General features: G+C 36.2%; 1 protein-coding gene across 1 annotated transcript in view; it reads left to right on the top strand.

Moving 5' to 3' along the window:
• The window catches only part of LOC113229143 (zinc finger CCHC domain-containing protein 24-like), a 33448-nt gene extending 9330 nt beyond the window's left edge, over positions 1 to 24118 (top strand). Inside the window, exons 2-4 of the mRNA XM_026462649.1 lie at positions 11370 to 11567; positions 18272 to 18436; positions 21069 to 24118. Coding sequence (XP_026318434.1) covers positions 11370 to 11567; positions 18272 to 18436; positions 21069 to 21182 — 477 coding nt within the window. The 3' untranslated portion in view covers positions 21183 to 24118. The remainder of the gene's footprint in view (positions 1 to 11369; positions 11568 to 18271; positions 18437 to 21068) is intronic.
• The last annotated feature ends 1091 nt before the right edge of the window (positions 24119 to 25209 follow it).

The raw sequence follows: 25209 nt of genomic DNA, 5'->3' as shown, positions 1-25209 counted from the left end.
CACAAATTCATTCACTTTTGAGCGCAGATTCCTAATGAAAAAGAAAGCCTTTCCGAGCTAGTGAGGTGAAAAGTATAATTTTTCTTTTTGGCCGACCTTTCCAAAAGCCCGCACCGTACACAAATGTATTTTTTTGTTTTTTCTTCCTTTAAAATAATGGCAAAGGGAACTCAGACGATACAGCCACGTATTAATAAACAAATACGAATGAATTAACGAAAATCGCATAAAACCATAGATAATCCCAACACAAGCTGAAAACTAGAGTGCAATTCATTCGGCCGAGTAGAGCACCGGATTGGCTCTGGGCATTTTGGAGGGAAAAGTGTCGTTTTTATTTTGACTTTCAATTATTTTGTGTAAATTTAGTTTAAATTGTGCCTTAATCGAAGATTAAAACGCGAAATTATACGAATCTCGAACTAAAATATCCGTATCGGCCCGTTCTAAGGAATCCCGAGTCAATCCAAACTCGCCGCCTCAAATTGCCTATCCTCTTTGTGGCGGCCATATTTACAGAAACATAATTAAACGAAGACATGGCTGAAAGGACTTTTCCACAACAACAACTGCTACGACAATAATAATTATCCTGAAATCTCAGGAAGCAAGAAATTATTTATTTGGAAGAATTATCAAAAATTTGCAACTCAGTGGAAATTGCATATGGCCAAAGGCTGGACGCCATAGTGCCAAACTATAAGAAAAAAAAAAGAGTAGAGCACCGAGTACCATCAGGAATAAATGAAATGCTTAAGAGCCTATACAACCTCAAATGGCTTTGGTAAATAACAGTGAAAGTGTTGAATATATCACTTTGGAAAAAATATGTAGTAAAATAATATATACATAATAAATATATAATAAAATATATACTGATTGCTATACAGTGTGAAATCACGATTCCTAAAAACACTTCCTAATTACACCGTAGAAAAAAACACAAACTTAACTCGAAATTTTACAAAAAAACCGCTGTTTTCAATTCGTATTTTACATAATGATTTTTTTTATATCTATTGAATTAAACGGAACACGTTTACTATAGTATATACGTTTTTCAAATAGCTTTAATTTCGTTTGTAAAAAAAACTAAATTGTGAAGTAAAGAAAGAAGAGGGAAAAACAACGTTACTGTGTTCCGGTTTTGAAGGGTGCTGGTGAAATTATAAGCACGTGGGACTTGCCAACTTATGTCTCAGGGTAACGGGCGCAGTGGCAGTGCCCCTCAGATCTTTGCGATTTAAAGCTCTGAGTGACACTGCAACTGTTATGGAGAGGCGTGTAGCTTACCATCAAGCGAAAGCGGAATTGAAAAAGAAGGGATTTAGGAGGGAATGTCTTTAGGTGAAAGAAAAATGTATGTATTCGTATTTCATCAAATGTTCAAGTTAGATTGATCAGGAATTATAACGGTATTTTGTGATTACAAATTTTGTTGAGTATATTTCAAAGTTCTAATAGAAATTGTTGGAGGAATAGATAATCTAATAAATCAGTTTGGTTAATACGGCGCGGCGTTTTATTGGAGCGTTTGGAAGAAGTCTGCACCTGTATTAATTCATTAAATTTTATTGCTACTAACAAAATATGAACTATAAATATATTATATAAAAATCTCTCACTAGATATCACTAGCGGCGGTGGATGCCGAAAAATCCAGTACAAAATCTATAACTCAATAACAAACAATCTCAGTACAAAGTCCTAAAAAAACTAACCTCCAAAGTCATTCATCCCCTAGTTTGCCACCCTTAGAGGTGGAATATTTTCTTCAAATTTAAATATAATAATAACGTAATAACGCACACACTCAACATAGCCCTGCACTAGGGAAACCCTGTGTCGCGGGTGCCATGGACACACACATAGACACACACACACACACACACACACACACTACAAATTACACCCAAACTCACGAGAGAAATAAATGTAGGTCATAGAAATATTTCTCCCGGCCCGGGAATCGAACCTGAGACCTCTGCGTGGCAGTCCGGCATGGTAACCGTTGTGCCACAAAGGCAGTTAAAAAATGGGACCAGAGGTACCCTCTTTGCAACAAAATAAGAATTATCAAAACAGGTTCACAAATGCCGCGTTATCGCGTAACATACATACAAAAAATACTTGGAGTCGAATTGAGAACCTCCTTTTTGAAGTCGGTAAAAACACATAGGAGAATTTCGACAACTCAATAACTTGACCTGTAGCCCAGTTGGTTAGAACAGCGCTACGGTACAGCGTGGTCACGGGTTCAAGTTCCATCGTATCGAAGAAATTTTCCTGTGCTCGATCTTTGTATTATTAATCATAAAATATTTTCTTATATATGTCGGAGCCAGCTATCACTTCAAACGTAATTTATTAGACAAACGATTTACTAGGCTACCTATGAATAATTTTAACTAGTCTCGATCATGGTTTCTTTGTTTGCAAATGTCACGTCAGCTCAAAGTGGGTATGATCGGAGAGAGGGAGCTTTTTGTGTAAGTTGCTTGGACAGTGATGACGTACCGCCTCGCTCTCTTTGAACTTGCCGCTTGATATTTAGAAACCTTTTCAACCGTCTCTTACACTTTCGGACTTATTACAGTGAAAAGCGCATAAAACAACTAAATGCAAATATATATATATATATATATATTTTTTAATGATTAATGAAAACACAACTACGCGTTAGAGATACGATACCAAGACTGCTAGGGACACCGTGTTTCTCTAAGATGCACGACGGCCTAAATAAGAAGCTTAGATAAAATCGGTGTACCACGTCTAAAGTAAACAACTCGTAATGCCTAAAGTCCCAGAGCTGGACATAGAGGAATTCCAAGTTTGACGGGGCACGATCCGGGTAACGTAAGCGCGATCCGAAATAGCCACTCCACCCACAATTCTCATGAAACTATTTATAGATATAAACAGTAAACACAAATTATACGTTACAATTCTTTATGAAATTAATATTTGGAAAGTTTACTAGCTGTACTGCCGTCCGCTAAATGACAAAATATTTTTTTGAGATATCATAAAATACCATAACCCAGTTTCAGAATAATGAAGTTGTATAATGATATTTCAACTTTGCATCGTTAGGGTAGGTTCCGATTGGTCAAACACGTTAACTAATTTCAACTAAAGAGAATTTTGTGCTTTATTTTTTTCTAATTAAAACAGACATTTGACCAGTTGTTTTAGTTAGTGGACGGCAGTGTAGAGCTCCTTGTTGGACGAGAGAAGTACGGACGCCATGCCTATTTCTGCTGCCAAAGCTGTAACGTGACTTTCTTTTTAACCAACTTCAAAAAAGGAGGATGTTCTCAATTCAACTATGTTTTTTTTGTATGTATGTTACGCGATAACTCCGGTATTTGTGAACCGATTTTTCATGATTCCATTCTGAAGAAAATCATCCACTTTTAAAGGTGGCTGTTCACGCATGAAGATTCATTTTTATAAATAGCGCCTTAATTTTACTTAAGGAGCAATTATTTTAATGGTTGGTTTTGCTATTCTCCAATTCAAGGCGTTTTTCTCTCTCAATATACTTTGAGTAGTGAGAACCGATTTTTATTATCTCCTGTGTGAAGTCCTGTATAGTGGCGAATTAGGGGATGGTTCAATAAAACTTGGCAAATAGACGTAATTCCACGTACTTTTGAGGTCGGTTTTTTAGTACTCTGTACTGAGATTATATGATACCAAATGACTGGACGAACAAGTCGTGCGCCTGATGGTAAACGACACACCTGTGCATAACAGTTTCAGTGCCTCCCAGAGCTTTAAAACACATAGATCTTAGGGGCACTGCCACTGCGCCAGTCACCCTGAGACATACCTAATTTAAAAAGCAGTAGAGCTCCTTGTGAAAGAGTTGGTCCAGAGAGGTACAGTAATGTGAACATTATTTATGCATTCCAGTTTAGAAGGGTAAGGGTGCTGGTGAAATTACATGCAAATGGGACTTGTTAACTTATGGCTCAAATTGACAGGCACAGTGGCAGTGCCCCTAAGATCTTTGCGATTTAAAGCTCTGTTTCATCTCGAAACTTGGTATCATAATATTATTATTATTAATGTGGATATAGTCGAATTGAGAACCTCCTCCTTTCTTCAAGTCGGTTAAAAAATCATTTTCGAAATAATCGTCCTAGATCGTGTCTACCGAATGTACTTCCGTTTGATCAACTAGTAATCAAAATAAAATACTATTTTACTCATTGACTTACAAATAAATGGACGACGGGTCTAATACAAAAACCACGAAAAAAATGTCCCAAGTCAACCTATTCGAAGTTTAAATTGTAATGTCATCGCAGTATCGCGCTGTCAGTAGAACAAATGAAGACTAAAGCGGAGTTTGGCGCTCTGTATACGATTTTAGCGCCTTACAAGTGCGGACACTTTTTAGCGCGGACCCGACGTCCATATAATTGTAAGTCAATGATTTTACTCTAAAATGTTTAAATAAATTTGTGATTTAAAAAATAGATGGTATTTACTCTATTTAAAATAAAATAATTAGGTGTCAAATCTGTTTAACCTTTGTTTCCCGTCAAATCAGAGATGCCGACTTAAGATCGCCAGAACAAATTATTGTTTTTTTTTTTTGTCGTGTCATGGTATTCTGGTACCACACACATTCAATTGTTCGCTGACCAGTCACTACATCATTCACAATTAATATAAGAGGCCGCACTCCACTTCCAACCAATACAAACTTTATAAAAATCAGTCAACGGATTTAAGAACCAAACTCAATGTGTTAGAGATGAGAATAGCCTGGTGATTTTAGAATAGGCTATGATTAACGCACGGTGGCTGTAATTAGAGCGGGAATAAGTCTGGCTAAAGGCGAACTCTCAAACTGTAAGACAAGAAATAATGTAATTACCAGAGGTCGACATATACTATGTATAGAGTATATTTACCTAAACTTACAAAAAAGTAATAGAAGAGTAGCTAATACCTTCAACTGAAGTCCTTGAATTGTGGTACTGTATATTTTTGATGAATAAGTAGCAATTACTTTACTAAAATTGTGTATTTAGAACTATTGTAATTGTAAGCAAAGGTACATTTAATTGCCTCCGTGGCCTAAAGGTTACCATGCCAGACTGCCACGCAGGGGTCCCAGGTTCGAGTCCCGGACCGGGAGAAATATTTGTATGGTCTACATTTATTTCTCTTGTGAGTTTGGGTGTTATATGTGGTTGTCTATGTGTGTGTCCATGGCACCCGCGACACAAGGTTTCCCCCTAGTGCGTGCGTTATTTATAAAATATTAATAAAAAAACATAGCGTTTTTTTATTGGAATGGTATAGGGAAATCCGAAATTATAGGAGATACAGGTTACCCTACCGCCAAAACTGAGTTGCAAATTCCTTCAAAATCTATCATCATCAATCCATTTATACGTCCCATTGCTGCGCACGGGTCTTCTCTCAGGCGAGGGAGACTACACAACGCCGAGGGTAGTGAAATTTCTTCGACGTGCAGGTTTTCACGGTGTTTTCCTTCACCGAAAACGGCTGAAGGTAAAATTCCAATTCAATTCCGTGACACTCAGATATGTCAGCGTATTCGAAGCCACGGCCTCTGCTTATTTTTTATAACGTCAAGTGACGGGGCGAACAAGTCGTGCGTCAGATGGCAAACTACACGCCCGTTCGTAACAGTTAAAGTGCCACTCAGAGCTTTAAATTGCAAAGATCTGAGGGGCACTACCACTGCGCCCGTCACCCTGAGACATAAGTTGACAAGTCCCATGTGCCTGTAATTTCACCAGCACCCTTCAAAACCGGAACACAGTAATGCTGACATTACTGCTTGGTAGCAGAAAGAGGTAAGATGGCAGTACTACCCATTTTTACTATAGGTATGTATATATTTTCCAGTGTTTGATTCAACACTTTCGCTGTTACGCGGAACCAACCTAAGCCATTTGAGGTTGTATAGGCTCTTAAGCATTTCGTTTATTCCTGATAGTATGAATTACGCTCAAGTTTTCAGCTTGTGTTGTGATTATCTATGGTTTTATGCGATTTTCGTTAATTCATTCGTATTTGTTTATTAATACGTGGCTGTATCGCCTGAGTTCCCTTTGCCATTACTTTAAGGGAAGAAAAAACAAAAAATTACATTTGTGTACTGTGCGGGCTTTTAGAAAGGTCGGCCAAAAAGAAAAATTATACTTTTCACCTCACTAGCTCGGAAAGGCTTTCTTTTTCATTAGGAATCTGCGCTCAAAAGGATTTTTTGTTTATGAAATTCGAACTTGACGATGAACAATGATGCACCTAACAACCTTTTTCTTTCGATGAAGAAAAAAACATAATGACAAGTTCAACTACGCTATTTGTCGTACATTATTTATGTAATATAAATCCGTTGGTATATTTCATTCTTATTATTGTCGACATTGAATTGACAATAATAAATAATATTTTCTTTCATCAACAATTTTCCTCACGATAGTGAGGTGAAAAGTTGTGTGTTTCGCTCGGCAGCAAAGTTATTTTGCGTCTCGCGCCTTGAAACCCTCGCTACGCTTAGGATTTTATTTTTTTAATCTTAGGATCCTTCGCTTGCTCAGGCAAAAACAATTTGCAGCCTTGCATAACAAATAACTATTAATGAAGAGAAAGTTACTTTAAAAAAAAACAGAGGGAGTGAGTTCACAAATGAAAAACAAACTTAGATATTGCTCAAACTTTCAATGAAATCCTGAAGAAAATATCTACTTTCATAATAAATACCTACTTGTACCAATAACGCACAATGCACCACTGTTTTGTTTAACTACTTACTTGAAATGATCCCTTAGCATAAAAACGCAAGCAGACCAGAATCTATATTTCAGGTGCTACAGGGTATCCACGATTGTCAGGTTTTCTAAGCTCATCCGCAATAATGGATAAAATAAATTAAATTTTTTATCAAATTCTGGTTGAACCTACAGCACTGCTTAAATCTATGTTTTTGTAGGTCTCTCAACATCCGAAGCAATTCAGTGCGGTTTTTAAATGGCACAGTATGGAGAGATCCGAAACCATAGGAGATACAAGTATACTGTCCTAGGAACCATTAAGTCTTTTTTTGTGAAAATGGTTCTTACATAAAACGTTTTATTCATAACTCATGCTTGACCAAAATATGACTATGCCAAAATTGTTTTCACAACAAAAGACTCAATGGTTTCTAAGACAGTTTCCTGGTATCTTCAGTGGTTTCGGATTTCCCCGTACTGTTCCATTAAAAAAAACACTCTGTATTTTGATAGTGATTACAGTACCGGCACGCTCTGGTGGCCGTTTTGACAGATTACAATAGTGAAGTCAAATCTCAATTCATTATCGAAAATATAAGCAAATGCGAGTCGCATATTGCAAATACAGTATTGCAAGGGGTAACCGATTAAAAAGTTTTAATAAAACGAAAATAAAACTTTTTAAGTTTTGCATTGAGCTTTGACGCGAGTTTGCCGAATGTAAAAGTTGTGCTGGCCAGCGACTCCAAAAGTGACGATCGTATTAGATTTCTTTTTTTTTAATTTTGAATTTCGAAAAACAAATGCTCGAAATTTTCGAAAATTTCGAAGAATAAACACAACTCGGGTTGTGTCATAAAATTATAAGTACATCCATAAATTTTACTGCACTATTGTCAACAATGTACAGCAATTAGCTCCTTCAACGTAGATATGAATTAATACGAAACTTGATGAGCGGACAAACGTCAAAACGACCGCCATAGTGTGCCGGTACTATAGTATTCTAAAATGGATCCATTGTAATATTGTATTCTTTTCGCTATCCAAAATAAATAATTAGTACTCAAGCACAAGCAAGCATTCAAGACAAGATTTTACATTTGAGTACGAGAGTGTAGGAATCAGCAAAGCTGAAACGAACCTCAAGCAGTGTTTAAAAATAAGCCACAAGCTGTCACCTTTCTTTGATATTACTCAGGTGAACCCTGTTTACCGAGGCAACACTTGAATAATGTTCTGGAATCCAAAATGTGCTTGAAGATACTCAAGTTCTGATTTGAGTATTGCTTACAGTACAAGTACCTCCACAGTCCTTTTAGTAGCCAATAATGCGTTAACCATATGCGCGGGCGCCGCGGCACGCCAGCCAATCCCAGCACACGGCATTCACTGCGATTGCGTGTGTCTGATCTTCGCCGGACGTCTTTTGTTTATTGCACTCGAATCATGTCATCGCCATCATTTTATAAGTAAGCGATTTCTCGAGAACGAATGTAGATCAAAACGTACCTATACAAAATCTGTATTGTATACATATTGTATACGTTATTTACAGCACTATTTACGGTAAGTAAAAGAGGTACAATTATACAAAAAAATGTGATATGCAACAAACCAGCGTTTCCCATTTGATGGGTCGCGACCTGGTACCGGCCCATCAAAATAAAATACCGGGTCGCAACATTCCCGCCTTGTTGAAGTGCACACAGACCTCAGGTTTTAAAACTTTCGTCATTTTCCGCGAACCTGGATCCCTAGTAAAAAATAAGCGCAGCTCCATACTTCGCACTAATTAGGCGATACCGAAATAATATTAGTAAAACATTTTTACTAACAATATATGTGTATTATTTTACTTATTGTAACCAGCTTGGGTTTAAAAGTATTGAGTGGGTCACGAAGAAGCGGTATGAAAATTAATGGGCCATAGCCATTGACTTACAAATAAATGGACGACGGGTCTAATACAAAAACCACGAAAAAAAATGTCCCAAGTCAACCTATTCGAAATTTAAATTGTAATGTCATCGCAGTATCGCGCTGTCAGTAGAACAAATGAAGACTAAAGCGGAGTTTGGCGCTCTGTATACGATTTTAGCGCCTTACAAGTGCGGACACTTTTTAGCGCGGACCCGACGTCCATATAATTGTAAGTCAATGGCCATAGCAGAACAATGTTTGAGAAATACTACATCAAACAAAAGAAATATTATTTTAAGGGTCTTTCTTACGATTAAAAAATATTCAACTAATTTTTATAGTATAAGTGTTTTTATTTTTATAAAAGAAACTGGCCTCAAAAGTTACAGGAATAACATCTATCTATTTTTATAGAAATCGGTTAACGGGAGTGGTGAAATCCAATACTTTTTTATACCCTAATTTGTCACTCGTAGAGGTGGATTATTTTCCTCAAATTAAAATGGAACCATCACTGGGTTTTACCTTTCCAACAAAAAAAAAAATCATCGAAATCGGTTCTCAAATGTAGTAAGTAACAGCGTAACATACATAACAAAATACAGTCCAATTAAGAACCTCCTACTTTTTTAAATCGGTTAAAAATTACCATCGCTATCAACATGTCACACACCCGATTCAAAATTGACACATCTCAAAAGTGGCAAATGTGGCAAAGAAAGCTTGCGATATCAAGTGATGGGGCAAACAAGCCATACGCCTCGTATTAAGCGACACGCCTGCCAATAATAGTTGCAGCCACTTGGTGCTTTAAACCGCAAGGATCTGAGGGGCACTGCCATTGCGCCTGTCACCCTGTAACTGTAATTTGCCTGTAACTGTTTCCTTGGAGACAAATTTGACGAACATTTAAAGTGGAAACATCACATTGATCATATTATGTGCAATAAGGCTGAATAAATTTGTCTTTGGCCTACGTAGGCTAAGACAAACTGTATCTCACGAAGCCGCCGCAATGATGGCTTATCACGGGTACGTCTCCTCTGTATTAAGTTATGTATTAATGCTGTGGGGAAACTCCGTAGATGTGGATAGGGCGTTTGTAGTACAAAAGAAATGCATTCGCGCAATTTGCGGTGCTAAATATGATAATGCAAACCCTTGTTCAAAAAACTCAATAGCTATACTTCCTCTCGCCAGCATGTATGTTGGAGACATCTGTGTGTTTGTCAAGACTCACTCTCAACATTTCAAATTACGTGGCGAAATAATTCAACTACAAACTAGAGCTAAAATGTGAATCAATTGTACCAACCTCGCTGCCATAAGATAATTTATACGAATAACTGATTTTAATAATTTACCAAATGACATTAAATTACTACAAGGACGTACTTTTAAACTACAGTTGACAAGGTGGCTTTTGACGCATTGCTTCTATAGTAATAAGGAATATTTCGAATTTATAAATACTAATTAACATTATATTAAAAAACAATTAACTGTACACAAGACACAATAAATTCCATTACATTTGAACACCTGCTTGTAGGTTAAACACAATGTACTTAAATTAATTTAAGAGCTGTATATTTACTGTATTCTGGCAAATAAACGTATTTATTCTATTCTATTCTACCCTACCAAATAATCGTCAAAAGCAATAATTTTACAAATTTCGCACAAAGTTATACTATTATACCATGACGCAGGTGAAAGGGTGTCAGTTTTCACCGCTGCGCCGTGGTGATATAAGGTAGAAATAACTGAGTCGTTGGCTGGTAGATGACTGGTTATATTTTGGTAAAGAAACTTATTTATACCTATTCAGTACGTGCGTCTTTACGCTGATCCACAGTGTATGGTCGTTACTTTTGCTTGCCTGAATGTAGGAAGAGGGTTAGACATTCTGGCACGTCTGGTGCTGCTACAGTATCATCATGTATTCGAATTCTTTACCGAAAGGCATGGAAGTTTTTTCGTGCGCCCATAACAAAACCCAAACAAAATTAAACTTATGCCTGTGTTAAAACGGTTTGCAATGTGTAACAAACAGGTGTAACACTTTTCCTTCGCATATTAACTATTAGTAATGTAAAAAGTTATTAGACGTGAAGTAAAACAATGTAAACTTGCATGAAACCTAAACAATGTAAATTTAAAAAATGTTGGAAGATTCATTTTAATATTCTCACAATTTATTTTTAAATAGTTATTTTATTTCAGAACTTTATATATAAAGTTTTGTAAGACTATGTTTAAGCTAAGAAAATTGCATTCCTTTTCAAATTAAAAAATAGTTATCGTATAATAATTGTCCAATAATTCATAGAAAAGAACGAGAAACCGGTAACTCTTCGAAATAACGATAAGGGAAGGAAGGATACCATAGGGCCAGTTATGCTGTTTCTTCCACAAATCTGGCAAAGTTACCAAATAATTTGTCTTGTAAAGTCATTAGCGATTAACGATTTCGTTAGGGTTACGTATAGTGTTTATTTGTATTCTACACGACCTATCCTCTTCTGGTCGAGGGTTGTAGATGATTTCTGCTATATTGTTGACTATTCGTAGTTTTATCTCGATCATTCCAAAAATACTCGTCTCCTGAATGTAAGTCCAGCGAAAACGTCAATTTACCTAAAATGCTATTTATCATTTTTTTCCAAATTTCAGTTAGTACCGAGCTCGGTATGGGGTTCATTTCCCACCGCAGCGCCATGCTCGGCCCTGCCAACTGCCGACGATGCGAGCTCGCTCGGCGAGCAGTTCGCCGCGCTGTCACTACGCAGGCCACATCGCCCTCCGCCGCCCACGTACATGTGCCATCTCTGCTTTAAGACCGGACACCATTACATAAGAGACTGTGATCAGGTAAGCTTATTTAAGTATTGATGACTTACGAGGTCGAGTGGCTTGCACATCGATTTTCGTGTTGTCGCCACCTCTGAGGTCCCGGATTCGATCCCCAGCAGGGTCAATGTAGAAAATAAGTTTTTAATATTTACTCGTGTTTGGGTGTTTGTGATACCATTGTTGTTTCCAATTTCCACAACACACGTGCTTTAGTTACTTATTTTGGGATCAGAGCAACGTATGTCATGTTGTCTAATGTTATCTGATTTAATACAATAGCAATCAAATCTGATACTTTTTTCTTTTTTTTTTTTTAATAACGCACACACTCAACATAGCCCCGAACTAGGGAAACCCTGTGTCGCGGGTGCCATGGACACACACATAGACAACCACAAATTACACCCAAACTCACGAGAGAAATAAATGTAGGCCATACAAATACTTCTCCCGGCCCGGGAATCGAACCTGGGGCCTCCGCGTGGCAGTCCGGCATGGTAACCGTTCGGCCACGGAGGCAGTATGATCGGCACGGAGGGCACTTGATCGGTCTTCAGTCCAATGACATCTTAGAGTTCCCTGATAATGGCACTGAATCTTACACGTAACGCGGGGTGAGAACTTCCCACGTTTTCCAAGGGTTGTGAATCTTTTCATCATGATTTTCCTTCACCGAAAAGCTCATGGTAAACTTGACATTAAATTTCATGTATAAATACCGAGAAACTCAGAAGTGCGAGTCCGGATTCACGAGTCAAACTCACGGCTTCTGTTTGAGGGGCGGTATGTCAAACCTTTAGACTACCACAGCTTATTATATCGCACTGCTATTACAATAGTGTTGCAACTCCAAATATGTGAAATTCGACATTATACTAATGCTGAACGTAAAATTTTCTTATTATTCTCTACACGTCAATAACAGCGTCATATACGATACGACATATAGAATATTGTAAGAAACAATGAAAATATATCTACTTAACTCAAAATAAGCTAAAACTTTTTGTAAGTCTTTACGCAAATATCAGTATATTTGGCGAGTAGAAAATTCTTTAGATGTCTGTAATAAACTTTAACTGTGTATGTTTAAATATAAATTATGTAAATTTATAATATTATTATATAAATTTAAATATAAATTTTAATAATCTTTCACGGAAAGTGACTAATTAGTTTTTCATCGATATTCTGAAAAAATACACATTTTGAGTTAGTACACTATTGTATTTACAGTGCAATATATAGGTTAATGACGTTGACCAATTTAGCCTAACACAATCCATTCAATATCAGCTTCCCCGTAAACGGAGGACACTACACAATCGCCATTTTTGTCTCGAAGAGGCGATTGTTCTCCTGCAACTTTTGGTTTAATTAAATCTACAACAGCTGGATATACACACGGGAAGATATGAGTCATGAGCCCTTTCTCCCTGTCCAAAGTGGCCACGTGGTGAGAAATTGAAGTAACTGTAAATCAAACGCTTTTCCATCCTTTTGCTCATTCTGAACCAAAACCTGGCTGCACCTGGAACCACGCAGTAAAACACACTACACCAAAATAACAATCCCGAATTCAAAATCAGTAAAACAAAAGGACCTCTATGAGAAACACTATCGTCTTGAGTAATAATAAAGCTGTGGACACAAAGACGCCTTTATTCAAGTTCCGTGGATCTTTGACCCTTGAGCTCACATGATTTGTAGGTACTCTGAACTGGAAATGCTATTAATTTCTGAGAAATATTATTTGTTTACATTAACCGTTTGTTAATTTTTGTGCGTAACAGTCTTTGCAAATACAATAAGTAGGTACACTTTGTAAAGTTTAGATACTCTTACTTACTTAACGAGTTGAATAGATTGAGAAGAAATTATTCTGCTGTAACAAAGTACTCGTAATTGAATTTCGATTGAAAAATGACTGTTCTGAGTAGTCATTATTTAAAGTACAATTAAGAAGTATTAATTAACATTTATACATAAAAATATTGTAAGGACTTCATAGTAACTGCCTCTGTGGCCGAACCACGCAGGTTACCATGCCGACTGCCACGCAGAAGCCCCAGGTTCGATTGCCGGGTCGGGAGAATATTTGTGTAGCCTACATACCGTGCCAGACGCTATACCAACTAAGCCACGGAACGTACCAACGGACCTCACGAATTTTTCTAAGTGCTTGCGTCGTGTCTTTGTACTTGGTCTTTCAACTTTATTGTATATTATTCATTATTATCCTTTATTAGAAACTGACTTTCATTAATTGTTATTAATTTTCAATAATAATTATTATTATTTTTAGTTATATTACATTGTGTGATTGATTATGTTATAAAATGCTTCACCTTTGTATTGGAATGGTCCTGAAAAAATAGTTGTACGTATGAAATAAATAAAAAATTTCGTTTCTCAAATTGGTCCTACCAGGAATCGAACTCGGGATCTCCGCATCCAGCGCCTATAGTGCAAACCGTTAGACCACTGAGATCGTCATTCTGGATTGAACAACGTAATTAACGTAAATGCCTCCGTGGCCGAACAGTTACCATAGTACCAGATCAGTTTGGCCATTAATCTGGCCAACGGGAAAAACTGAAATATTTGTACGACCTACATTTATTTCTCTCATGAGTTCGGGTGTAATTTGTAGTTGTCTAGGTGTATGTCCATGGTACCCGCGACACAGGTTTCCCTAGCTTTCCTACTTTCCCGGGCTGTTAAAAACAAATAAATAAAAATCTTTTATCCGCCAAAATTGTAATTCCAATCGTGATACAGGGTACGATAGATGAAATAAGAATGTAGGTTAACAATTTTGAACGTCTCAGATGGTGGATATAGTCCAAGTCCAAATAAATTTGATTTATATTACCACTGTATCTCGCAAAGTTTTAAATAATGTCAATGTCAGTTCTCCCAATAGAAGTAAACGTAAAAATAAAGAGTACAATTTGGCAGACAGCCCGTTTTGGGTCAGCCGAGCCGGCGGAAATTCTCGTGCAATATCCCAATCTGGAGATTATTAATATCCTATTAGATTTTGATAAATAAAAAAAGCCCAGTAGCTATCCGTGGCGTGTTATAGTCTTTAAATGTCGAAATAAACAATAGCCACTATGTTTCGTTATGGAAAAAATCAATCAATATATAAAATAATCATTATAAATGATCGTAACTACGTTTAAGTTATAATTATTAATACTAAGATCGAACGCTTAGAAAAAATTCCTTCGATCAGGCCGGATTTGTGCCAGGCTCCATGCCAACTAAGCCACGGAACGAACCAGCGGACCTCACGAATCTTTTTCATAGATGGCGCAACGCTTAAAAGTCGTTAAAAACCAAATACAAAAATCCGACAACAAGCACATAGAAAGATTCGTGAAGTCCGCTGGTTCGTTCCGTGGCTTAGTTGGCATAGCGTCTGGCACCGTTTGCCAGAAGACATCAGTTCGAATCCGGCCGGATCGGAGGAATTTTTTCTGAGTGTTCGATCTTTGTATTAATAATTATAACAAAACTAGTGGAGTAATTTAATTTAAAAAAAAAAGTAATTTAAATTGGAATGTTTTCATTGTAAAATTAAAAATAAGGTATTTAATTAATAACTATTGTAACTATAGTGAAAAAATAGGGTGGTTTGCATTAATATTAGACATAACTGGTTGAAGACTGTACCACCTCAGTCAACCGTGACCATGGGACCTGTAAAGGGCCCGAAACGTCGGTTTGTTTGAAAAAACAAACACACGCGATTTAAATCCGGAAAAATAGTTTCATTTCCTAGTGGAATAATTTCACAAAAAATAATTGAATACCATGATAGTGAAACATCCTGACATTCAATAAACAAATAAATTACTTTTAAGTTTTTTTTCCAGTGACGACACGAACAAGTCGAGCGGCATGATGATAACGTAACACGTCTGTCCATTGCAGTGCCACTCAGAGCTTTAAATCGCAAATATCTGAGGGGAAACTACGCCCCGGTGACTCCTAAGACATAAATTGACTAGTTCCAGGTGCCTGTAATTTCGCCAGCACCCTTAGGAATCCACTAATGCTCACATTACTGCTTGGCGGCAGAAATAGGGCAGGTGACATTTCACTTACAATTACACTTATATTCATATATCTGGACATATACTTACATATTGCACAAATTATTTCAATGAACAATTTCCCACTAATCGTTTATTATATATATATATATCAAACTGCCTCCGTGGCCTAACGGTTACCATGCCGGACTGCCACACAGAGGTCCCAGGTTCGATTCCCGGGCCGGGAGAAATAGTTGTATGGCCTACAATTATTTCTCTCGTGAGTTTGGATGTAATTTGTGGTTGTCTATGTGTGTCCATGGCACCCACGACACAGGGTTTCCCTAATGCGGGGCTATGTTGAGTGTGTGCGTTATTTATTTATTTATTTATTTATATCTTTCATTACAAATAACGTCTGAAATCAGTCCCTCAAGAAGAAGATCTCCTGGATTGAACAATCGCTTAAATCCATTATATTACCCAAGCGGTTCACGTCTACCCACTTGAGTTTGCATTATCCGCTCATTTTCAGGATCCGGATAATTTGATATCCGGATTGCAAATCCTTATTCCACGAGAAGATATGTAAGCGGGGTCACCGACTTCCTCCTAGGCTAATGATTATATGAAAAATAAATGAAAATTACTGTAGAATAAGAGCGTTAGGCCTATTGTAACACAAATATAAATAATGATGACCATATCGACAAAGCGAACGCGCTTAATTTCAGAAGCGTACGTTTTCCGCTTGATGTGTTCATATCTCAAAAATATTTTTTTTTTTAATTATTATAATAGTATGGATTTGCCTTCTACTCACCTGATGGAAAGTAACTATAAGATCGACGATGGAGCAATGCACACCTAAATAATGACTATTTACTCTCACCTTGAAAAGTCCCAAGATATAGCGTTCAGGGAATAAGTCTGCAGTCTGCAATCCTTGGAATATCTACCAAATAAGGGTGGAACCCCAGCCTAAGTCTACTCCCTAGATGGAACGGGGAAGTTGGTGTGAAATCGTGCAATTCCAACTCCAACAGACAAAACTTATATCAATTAAATGTTACATAAACAGTGCATTCTTATCAATGTACATGTCTACCTTATTTTTACAATGTCTAATAAATTATAGAACACAGGTAGGTAGGTATTCATTTCCTGTAAGCGTTACTTATTAAAAGTACAAACCTGCTATGTCAGCGCATACCAGATGCAGATTTACCTATGAGCACTTTGTGTTATGACTCAGACGACTCTGGAGTTAGATTCTCAGTAATGGCGGTGAAAAGAATGTAAATAGGTACTTTTAAAATGTAATTCAATGATTTTGAATGAATAAGTTGCAATACGCTCCGTTTTGTTTCATCATCATCCACTTATTATACGTCACAAAGCTGGAAACGTGTTTCTTCTCAGAATAAGATTTATGTAGGCATCAAAAAAACTTCACAGGTTTTGCAGAGCATATTTAATTCATTCATTCACAATTTCACTAATCGTCATGCGATATTGTGAACCAATTCGCATCAAAACACACCAATTCAGACAAGAAAATAATGGCATCGTTATTACTATTTAATTTCCACTACACCACACTCCACCTTTAAGTCATTGATATATTACGTATGTAATGAGTTATGCTCCGAGTTACTCTGGAGGATAAGATTTGAAATGAGGTTATCCGACAGAGAACCAAAGTCGACATAGCTGGTAGAATAAGCAAGCTGAAGTGGCAGTGGGGTGTATGTATCTGTCCAAGAACCGATAACCGATGGGGGAAACGAGTTCTTGAATGGAAATCACGGTTCGGCAAACATGGTGTAGGATGATCTCTGCGAAACGCTGCTTGGACGAAATGGCGCACATTGGGAGAGACCTATGTCCAGCAGTGAACTGCGATAGACTGATGACGATGACATTGGCATGAAGCCATTTCTTTCTCCCGGAGTAGAGGAATGTACTGATTTTTCCGATCACATAAATTTGAGGTCACTCAATGTGAGAGTGAAGACCGAGTCACATTGCCGTTAACGTCCAGGTATCTATTTTAAATATACAGGTTGTAAATAAATTCGGTGCGAAAGTTTTAGAACTGATTATTTACCTCATTATAATCATTAATATTTAAAATAGTCACTACTAGATCGAGAGATAATGTTATCGACGAATTAATTACTACTAATCACAATGACAATACTATTAAGTGATTAAAATCTTTCAACTATCATTAGCTACTTCAGTATTAAAATGGAAAATAATGTCAATGTCACGGTATTTCTCGTGTTGATTTATTTATGTTATGATTTTATGACACAACTAAGCGATGTTGTCAGGCGACAATGTTAAATTTCTCACCAGTTAAAAAGAAAATGATTATACACGGATAGAATCGTGAAATGGTTTCTTTTTGTACGAGTATGTAGAATTTTAAAATCAAGATTAAAGTAAAAACCTCGGCTGGTCCCAAAGAGACTTTTGATTCTTACAAGAAACAGGATAGAAAGAGGTTTTGCATAAATTGCCTTTTATCTTGCCGACTGTAGGTACCATTTTTTCAAAATCTGTTAATGTCAATGGAAATATCTGCAAAATTCTGTCTCGAATCAAATTTTCACCCTCTATGGATTAATCATAGAACATTAGTAAATGAAAACCGATTTCCATTTCCAGGCTCGTCCGAAAGGCGAAGGGCTGACCCCTTACCAGGGCAAGAAACGATGCTTCGGAGAGTACAAGTGTCCGAAGTGCAAGCGCAAGTGGATGAGCGGCAATTCGTGGGCCAACAACGGGCAGGAATGCATCAAATGTCGCATCAACGTCTTCCCCCATAAACAGGTGAACTCACTAATATATATATGTTTTATGTAACTAGAAATAGCTCTCATTTTCCCATAGCAAATGCTGCAAAAAACACAACCGCCTCCTGGAGCAGGGTGGTGGCTTCAACAAAGCGGTAATATGTTCATAAAACGATAACGCCTTTGTTTTTTTTTTACAAAAATATAAGCGCGCATTTGACCTCCATCTCACCTGAAGAAAAGTGACGATGAAATCAACGATTCAGCATGCACAACCAAATAATACCTATTCACTCTCATCTTAATCCAAGTTATAACGTTCAGGGAACAAGTCTGCAGACACTCTAAAGCCGTTCGCCATATAAATGTGGAAGCGTAACGCTACGAAACACAACATAGGGGTGGAACCCTAGCCTACGTCTAGTCCCCCAGTGATAGAAAGGGGAAGGCGGAATTAAATCGTGTAATTCCATCGCACGCCCTCCGTGATATATCCTGTAGAATACCGATAAGCAAGCAACTTTCACTGCATTGATTTTTACTTTACAACATCTATCATCATCATTCACAAGCCCGACGTCTGTGCTAGGTAATAAGGCCATGCTAAATTTAAGCTATCTACCATGATCCTGAACTAGTCTCACCTTGGGATAAGCGATAAGCCTATCCAAGACGGTTACAGTGCCACTCAAACCTTCAAATCTCAAAGGACTGAAAAGTGCTGTCACTGCTCCCATCTTAGAATAAGAACATAGTTTTATATCAAACGAACTGCCAGAAGTGAGGCAAAAATCAAATTTATGTAGGCTTAGGAACTTGTATTTACCTCGTCGGCATGCACACAAATATAGAAATAATGATGCCATAGAATAAACATTTCCATCAAAAGTGGGGAAATTTTCTCTTGCTTAACTCATAATTAAGTTAATGAATTCTACCCAAGTTTTTGTTTAATTCATATATGAACAAAAACCTAAAAGCGAGTTTAAGTGCGACTATCCAATTTGACTTTAGTTCATGAAAATTTAGATATATAAATAGCCTGGTATTATCTGTGGATAAACACATGAAAATTACATGCTAACAATAAAGAACCTGAACCTGAAAGTTTATTTATACACGACTTTGGAGAACTGACGACGACTTTCTTAGTCAGTGTTAGTTCCCTGAAATAAGTTTAGTTAAGAGCTTTTGAGCCTGGGCAAGACAATTTTTTAAAATGAGTCCTGTATGATGAACAAGAATAATGATTTTCACATGAAACTAATGAAGGCATATACTAAATATATTCCGTATATAGCTAACGTAAATGCCCTACAATGTTGTCACGGCGGTGTACATTTGTAGAAATTCGGCAAACCGTAGCGATATTGCCTATTCGCAAAAAATTACGTAATGGAATTATTTTGAAATAGAATAGCAAAATTGGGAGAAAAAAAATCCGTACTTTGCAATATTTTCGTGTCTTGTTGCAACGAAATTAATTTTCTGTTTTAGTGAACATAAATATACAAGCTTAGAATAATAATGCGTAGAAACCTAGTCCGCACACGCTAAGTGAGGCAAATTGAAGCGCGCCAAAAGGGCCTACACGAGCGGGCGGGCCTTCAGTGCTCAAGGTCAACTTGCACCGCGAACAGATCAAGAATTTTAGCTAAGAATGACGAATTGTGCGGTAAATGAATGTAAAAATACGTCAGACAAACATAAAATAGATACTAACATCATTTTCCACAAGGAAGTAACGCGTTTCAACTTGTATTTTATATAAATATTCACTAAAACCGAAAATTAACCTACTACTAAAACTAGCCTACATGAATTTGATTTTTGCCTCACTCGTGACAGTTCGTTTGATATGAAACTATCATTCTATGCGTTATTATTCTAAGTATACAAGTTGTAACGCGTTATTCCCTCGTGGAATGTGTTATGTGATGTTAGTATCTGTTTTATGTTTGTCTGACGTATTTTTGCACTCATTTACCGCATACTTCGTCATTTTTAGCTAAAATTCTTGAGCTGTTCGCGGTGCAAGTTGACCTTGAGCACTGACGGTCCGCCCGTTCGTGTAAGCCTATTTGGGTCCCTACAATTATTCTAAGTCTACAGCGATATCTATGTAATGTACTAACGTTATGTGTGAAATAAAAGACGACCATGGTTACATCTTATTTTTCGATATGAAATTACATAGGAAAAGCACTTATTATATTTGTTAGAAAGGGAATTAAAAGTTGGAAAGAGTTTTTTAAATTTTTATTGAATTGATATTCAATAATTTTTTGTGAAATTACTCCACTAGTTTGTTATAATTATTAATATAAAGATCGAACACTCAGAAAAAAAATCCTTCGATCAGACCGGATTCGAACCGACGTCTTCTAGCATACCGTGGCACACGCTATACCAACTGAGCCACAGAACGAACCCGCTGGTTCTCGTCGTACAAAGCGAAAGTAATAAACAAAAGAGTGTCACTAATTGGAAAAAAGAATAAACAAGCAATGCGTAACGATAGTGGCCAGTATTATTTTTCAAAATATACCTAAGAGATTACTTTTCAATATGTGAAAGAGATATGTCAAAGAGATAGTTCATAGATATTCATTAGATATTTCAGTATGTCAAAGAAACCATCCTAATACAAATAACTTTAATAATTTCAGAGACCTCTGGAGAAACCTGACGGCCTGGACGTCAGCGACCAATCGAAGATCCACCCCCAACATCTATGCCAAAAATGTCGCTCTCTCGGCTACTATTGCCGTCGCGAATATTAGCTTCTTTCCGGAGACGTGGCATGGACGAGACAGGTCATGGTGAAACTTTTTGAGTCAGCAATCATCCGACACGATCACGACACGATTCTGAAAAAATCTTAATTAAAAATGAAACTAGAAAATAAATTCTGTATGAGTAAATATCGATATAACATAAGCACCGTAGGAGTTGATTTGGAATTTTCCGTGCAAAAGGTTTTTAGCTTTCCTAAAAATTTTAAACTCAAAAAATATTTTCATATATAAGTATATTAGGCGTTTTTTCTCACTAGATGTAAAGGTACCTATAGATTTACTCGATTACTTCGTCATTTTAGATTTAGATTTTAGATTCGATAGACACCCACGCCAAATTTAAATTTCATAGTGTCGATCGCCAAAAACTGGCTGTCGATCATCTGTTTTTTTACACATTTACTCGATTTTGTTGATATAATCATATGTGTCGATCGTAAAAAATGCGATATCATTATGTTTTCCTTACACATTTACTCGATTTTGTCGATCACACTTATTGATCGACAAGAAATATGATGGCGATCATCGGTTGTTTACACATTTACTCGTTTTGTTTGATCACATATGTCGAAAGACAAAAAATCGAGCAAATCTGCTCGATTTATTGTAGTTTATTAACTAAGTGCCTTATCGTATTAAGAACACAAGAAAGTAGTTAAAGATTATCGATTTAAATTCGGCAGTATAATAAACCTATTCACGTGAGTTTACTAAGCTCGGAACTTCTCTATGAAGAGTTATATTATAACATGACATAAATTGTCAACAGTTGCCCATTTTACTTTAGACTGCGAAAAAATCCAAAGATAAAATCAAAGTGTTTGTCACAAAATTAAAAAAGTTGATAACAAAATTTTATATTATATACTTGTCAATTTGCGAATAGATGTTAAAAGAGTTTTATATAGTCTACGTAACTACTACGTAGCTATATGAAGATATATGACAAAATACGCACAGTCGAACACTATAGTACAAATTCTATAGTTCAAACTCTGTGTTTTTCCCATCAAATAACGTAAGAGCCTCAGCGAATAAAATAAAAAAATAATATTACTGACAATGCAAGTGAATAAAAAGCTACATATCGAACGGATCTATAAGCGAGCTAAAGAACTCGCTTTACTCTGTCATTGTCCGTAATGTTAAAAAAATAATACGCAAAATTGAATACCTGAACAAAAACGACACAATCAGATTTAAAAGAACTTTACCTATTAACTTAACAGGAACAAAGCCTTTTTATTTTTTCGCTTGGGTTATTAGTTGAATCCCATTTTTATCTAGAATAAGAAATATATGTCTAACAATATTTGAATTACATGAATACTGTATATTTCGAACAAAATATTGCCTTTGAAAAGATTTTATCCATGTTTTTAGATGTTTTTTTTCTTAGTTTTAAGTTCATATGTAAGTCTTAAAAATCTTTTAAGTATACTCCGCAAGGCAGTACAGTTACTTACGAATTTTTTTATGTATATTTAGGTAATCCAGTTAGTTACCTTACAATGAGTTCAAATCAATCAGTTAAATTTAAAGTAAAAAACATTGCACGTTAGACGTTTAATCTTTCCAGCGTTAGACGTTACCTTCATGTTAGTTGAGGATTGTGTCATTCTGAAAGCCACGCGGTTTATTATTACATTAATCGCTATTATTTTAACACGAACTCAACGTTGTACAACAAATGAGAAAAGACGTTTTTTAACAATTTATTTAACTTATTGATTTGGAGTATTATAGGGCACCCTAACTAGTACGGCTTGCTGTCGCGATCTCAGTCATTTTTGAGCAAGTAATGTAAATATTTCTCAATTTTTTTAAGCGCTTTATTAACGTGTCCCAACTGCTAAATACCTGTACAATTATATTAAATTACACTACCAATGTAATAGAAGAAACAACTACCTATACGAAAGCAATCACGTGCAATTACATTTGCTAGTGACAAATTAACACTGGTAGTCATGTTATTGCAGTAAATTTGGACTATGAAACGATAGAAACCATCCACATCTGTCTATGAATATGTGATACCTCGTTTTCCAGTCACACAAACGCAAACCGCGATGTGCCAAAATAAAAAATACACTATTGTGGTTTAATTTTGGAAAGTAACTAAGGGCGCCTTCAAATTACACGCTTATAGAAGCCTTGGCGCCACTGCGGCACTACAGCGGCAAAGTTTTTTTCCGCAAATACTCTAATACAAAGCGAAACGTTGTTGTTCGTATTCTACATTTATCTTTTTATCACCCACCAACAAGGCATGAAAATTTACAAACACCGCAATCAGAATCTCAAGGTTTATTGTGCAAAATGACTCGGTAATTAAATGGTTAGAGTTCACTGTTATTAAGTATTATTAAGTCATTGAGCATATTATTGTGAAATATCGGAGTATAATATATTAGAATACTTTAGTAACCAAAATTGCCACTGAAATTAATCAGAGAACACTAAGGGCGCCTTTAAATTAGAGTATGTAAAGCGCAGCTGCACCACAGTCGCCGCGCGCGCGCGCCACTTTTGCAGACTAGATATTGTATGAAAATTAGTAGTGACGCAGGTACTTTGCCACGGAAGCTTCTACAATCGTTTAATTTGAAGGCACCCTAAGAATTAATTTCAGTACTGTTTTTTATACCCATTAGAGAGCGCACACAGTAATCTATTCTAATTTAAAGCGGTGTTAAGTAAAATAATTACCTCACAACACAAATTTTAGTAAATAAATGGGCTTCGCATTTATCACCGATAATCGTTGTTTGTCTAATTATATTTGTAGTGATAATTGTACCTTGACCAAATGCAATAGCTGATATATTACTACAGAGCGTTTAAAAAACCTTTCAAATCAAATGAGTGACTGGTAAAACATTACATACTATTAGAAAAAATTGTGACAGCAAACCCGTTAAGTTCCATAATTTTTCACATAGATCTTAATAAGTTTCCACAAAACATTGGACAGATAATAATATTACTAAGATTGAGGACAACCCCATCAAAAAATTTAAAACCTAACATTATACTGAGTTATGTGTAAAATACTAACAACCTCGCAAAATTATATTACTGCCATCATAAACGACAATGTTTGTTCTATGATTTTTAATAAGTCATCGGAACTTACTTTCGTACAAAAATAAGAATATTTAATTATTTATTGTACAGAAAAAACAAAAACACATTTAGTAACAATGAAAACCACAAACAAAAGGTACTGCTTATTTCTAACAGAAATTTCTTCCTGCAGATCTAAATACAGGAGACAATAATTACAATAACGGGTTTACGTGCACAACAAAGTAAAAATTATGAATAAAAAAAACAATATCAAAAACATAAAATTATTAAATGTATATAAATACATATTTCGTACTATAAAATGGACGGAACAGTCGACAAATAGTGCTCCGTAACTCTCATTTTGAAAATTGCTACGGATTTGCTATCATGAACAGTAATGGGATGTGCAATCCAAAGTCTGACCGCATGAACAGTGAAGGAGTGAGAATGAAAACCGGAATTGAAGGATGGAAAAGATAAGTGGGACTTAACGAGAGAGCGACAGGGCTTATTATTATGGGACCTGAGAAAGCTGAAACGCTCTTTCGGATACCCGAAATAGAGATACAATACTTGAATAGATCACTTTAAATAACGCAAGAACGGGTGTAAGGATCGTCGAGGAGAACGCTTGCACGTTTGAACATACTACCTTACTTATAGAAATACAGTTCTAAAAAGTATCAGATAGTACCATTGACTTATGGATAGTACGATAAAAATGTAGGTTTATTTTTGGTGAATTTATTGTTTTGTAAAAATCAAAGATGTTAGTGATGTAATCCTGAGAAGTTGTTAGTGTATTACAAACAACTCTGAATAATACACTAATTAATTTGTTTATTATAAATAAATAAGACGAGTGAAAGGGGTATATAAATAAAAATCACGCTTCATCAGTTTTCCCTCATTAATACATATTTTAAATGGGTAG

This window comes from Hyposmocoma kahamanoa, unplaced genomic scaffold (assembly GCF_003589595.1).
Source record: "Hyposmocoma kahamanoa isolate Upper Pololo Valley unplaced genomic scaffold, ASM358959v1 279, whole genome shotgun sequence".
Taxonomy (NCBI): domain Eukaryota; kingdom Metazoa; phylum Arthropoda; class Insecta; order Lepidoptera; family Cosmopterigidae; genus Hyposmocoma; species Hyposmocoma kahamanoa.
This window is presented reverse-complemented; position numbering and strand designations above follow the sequence as displayed.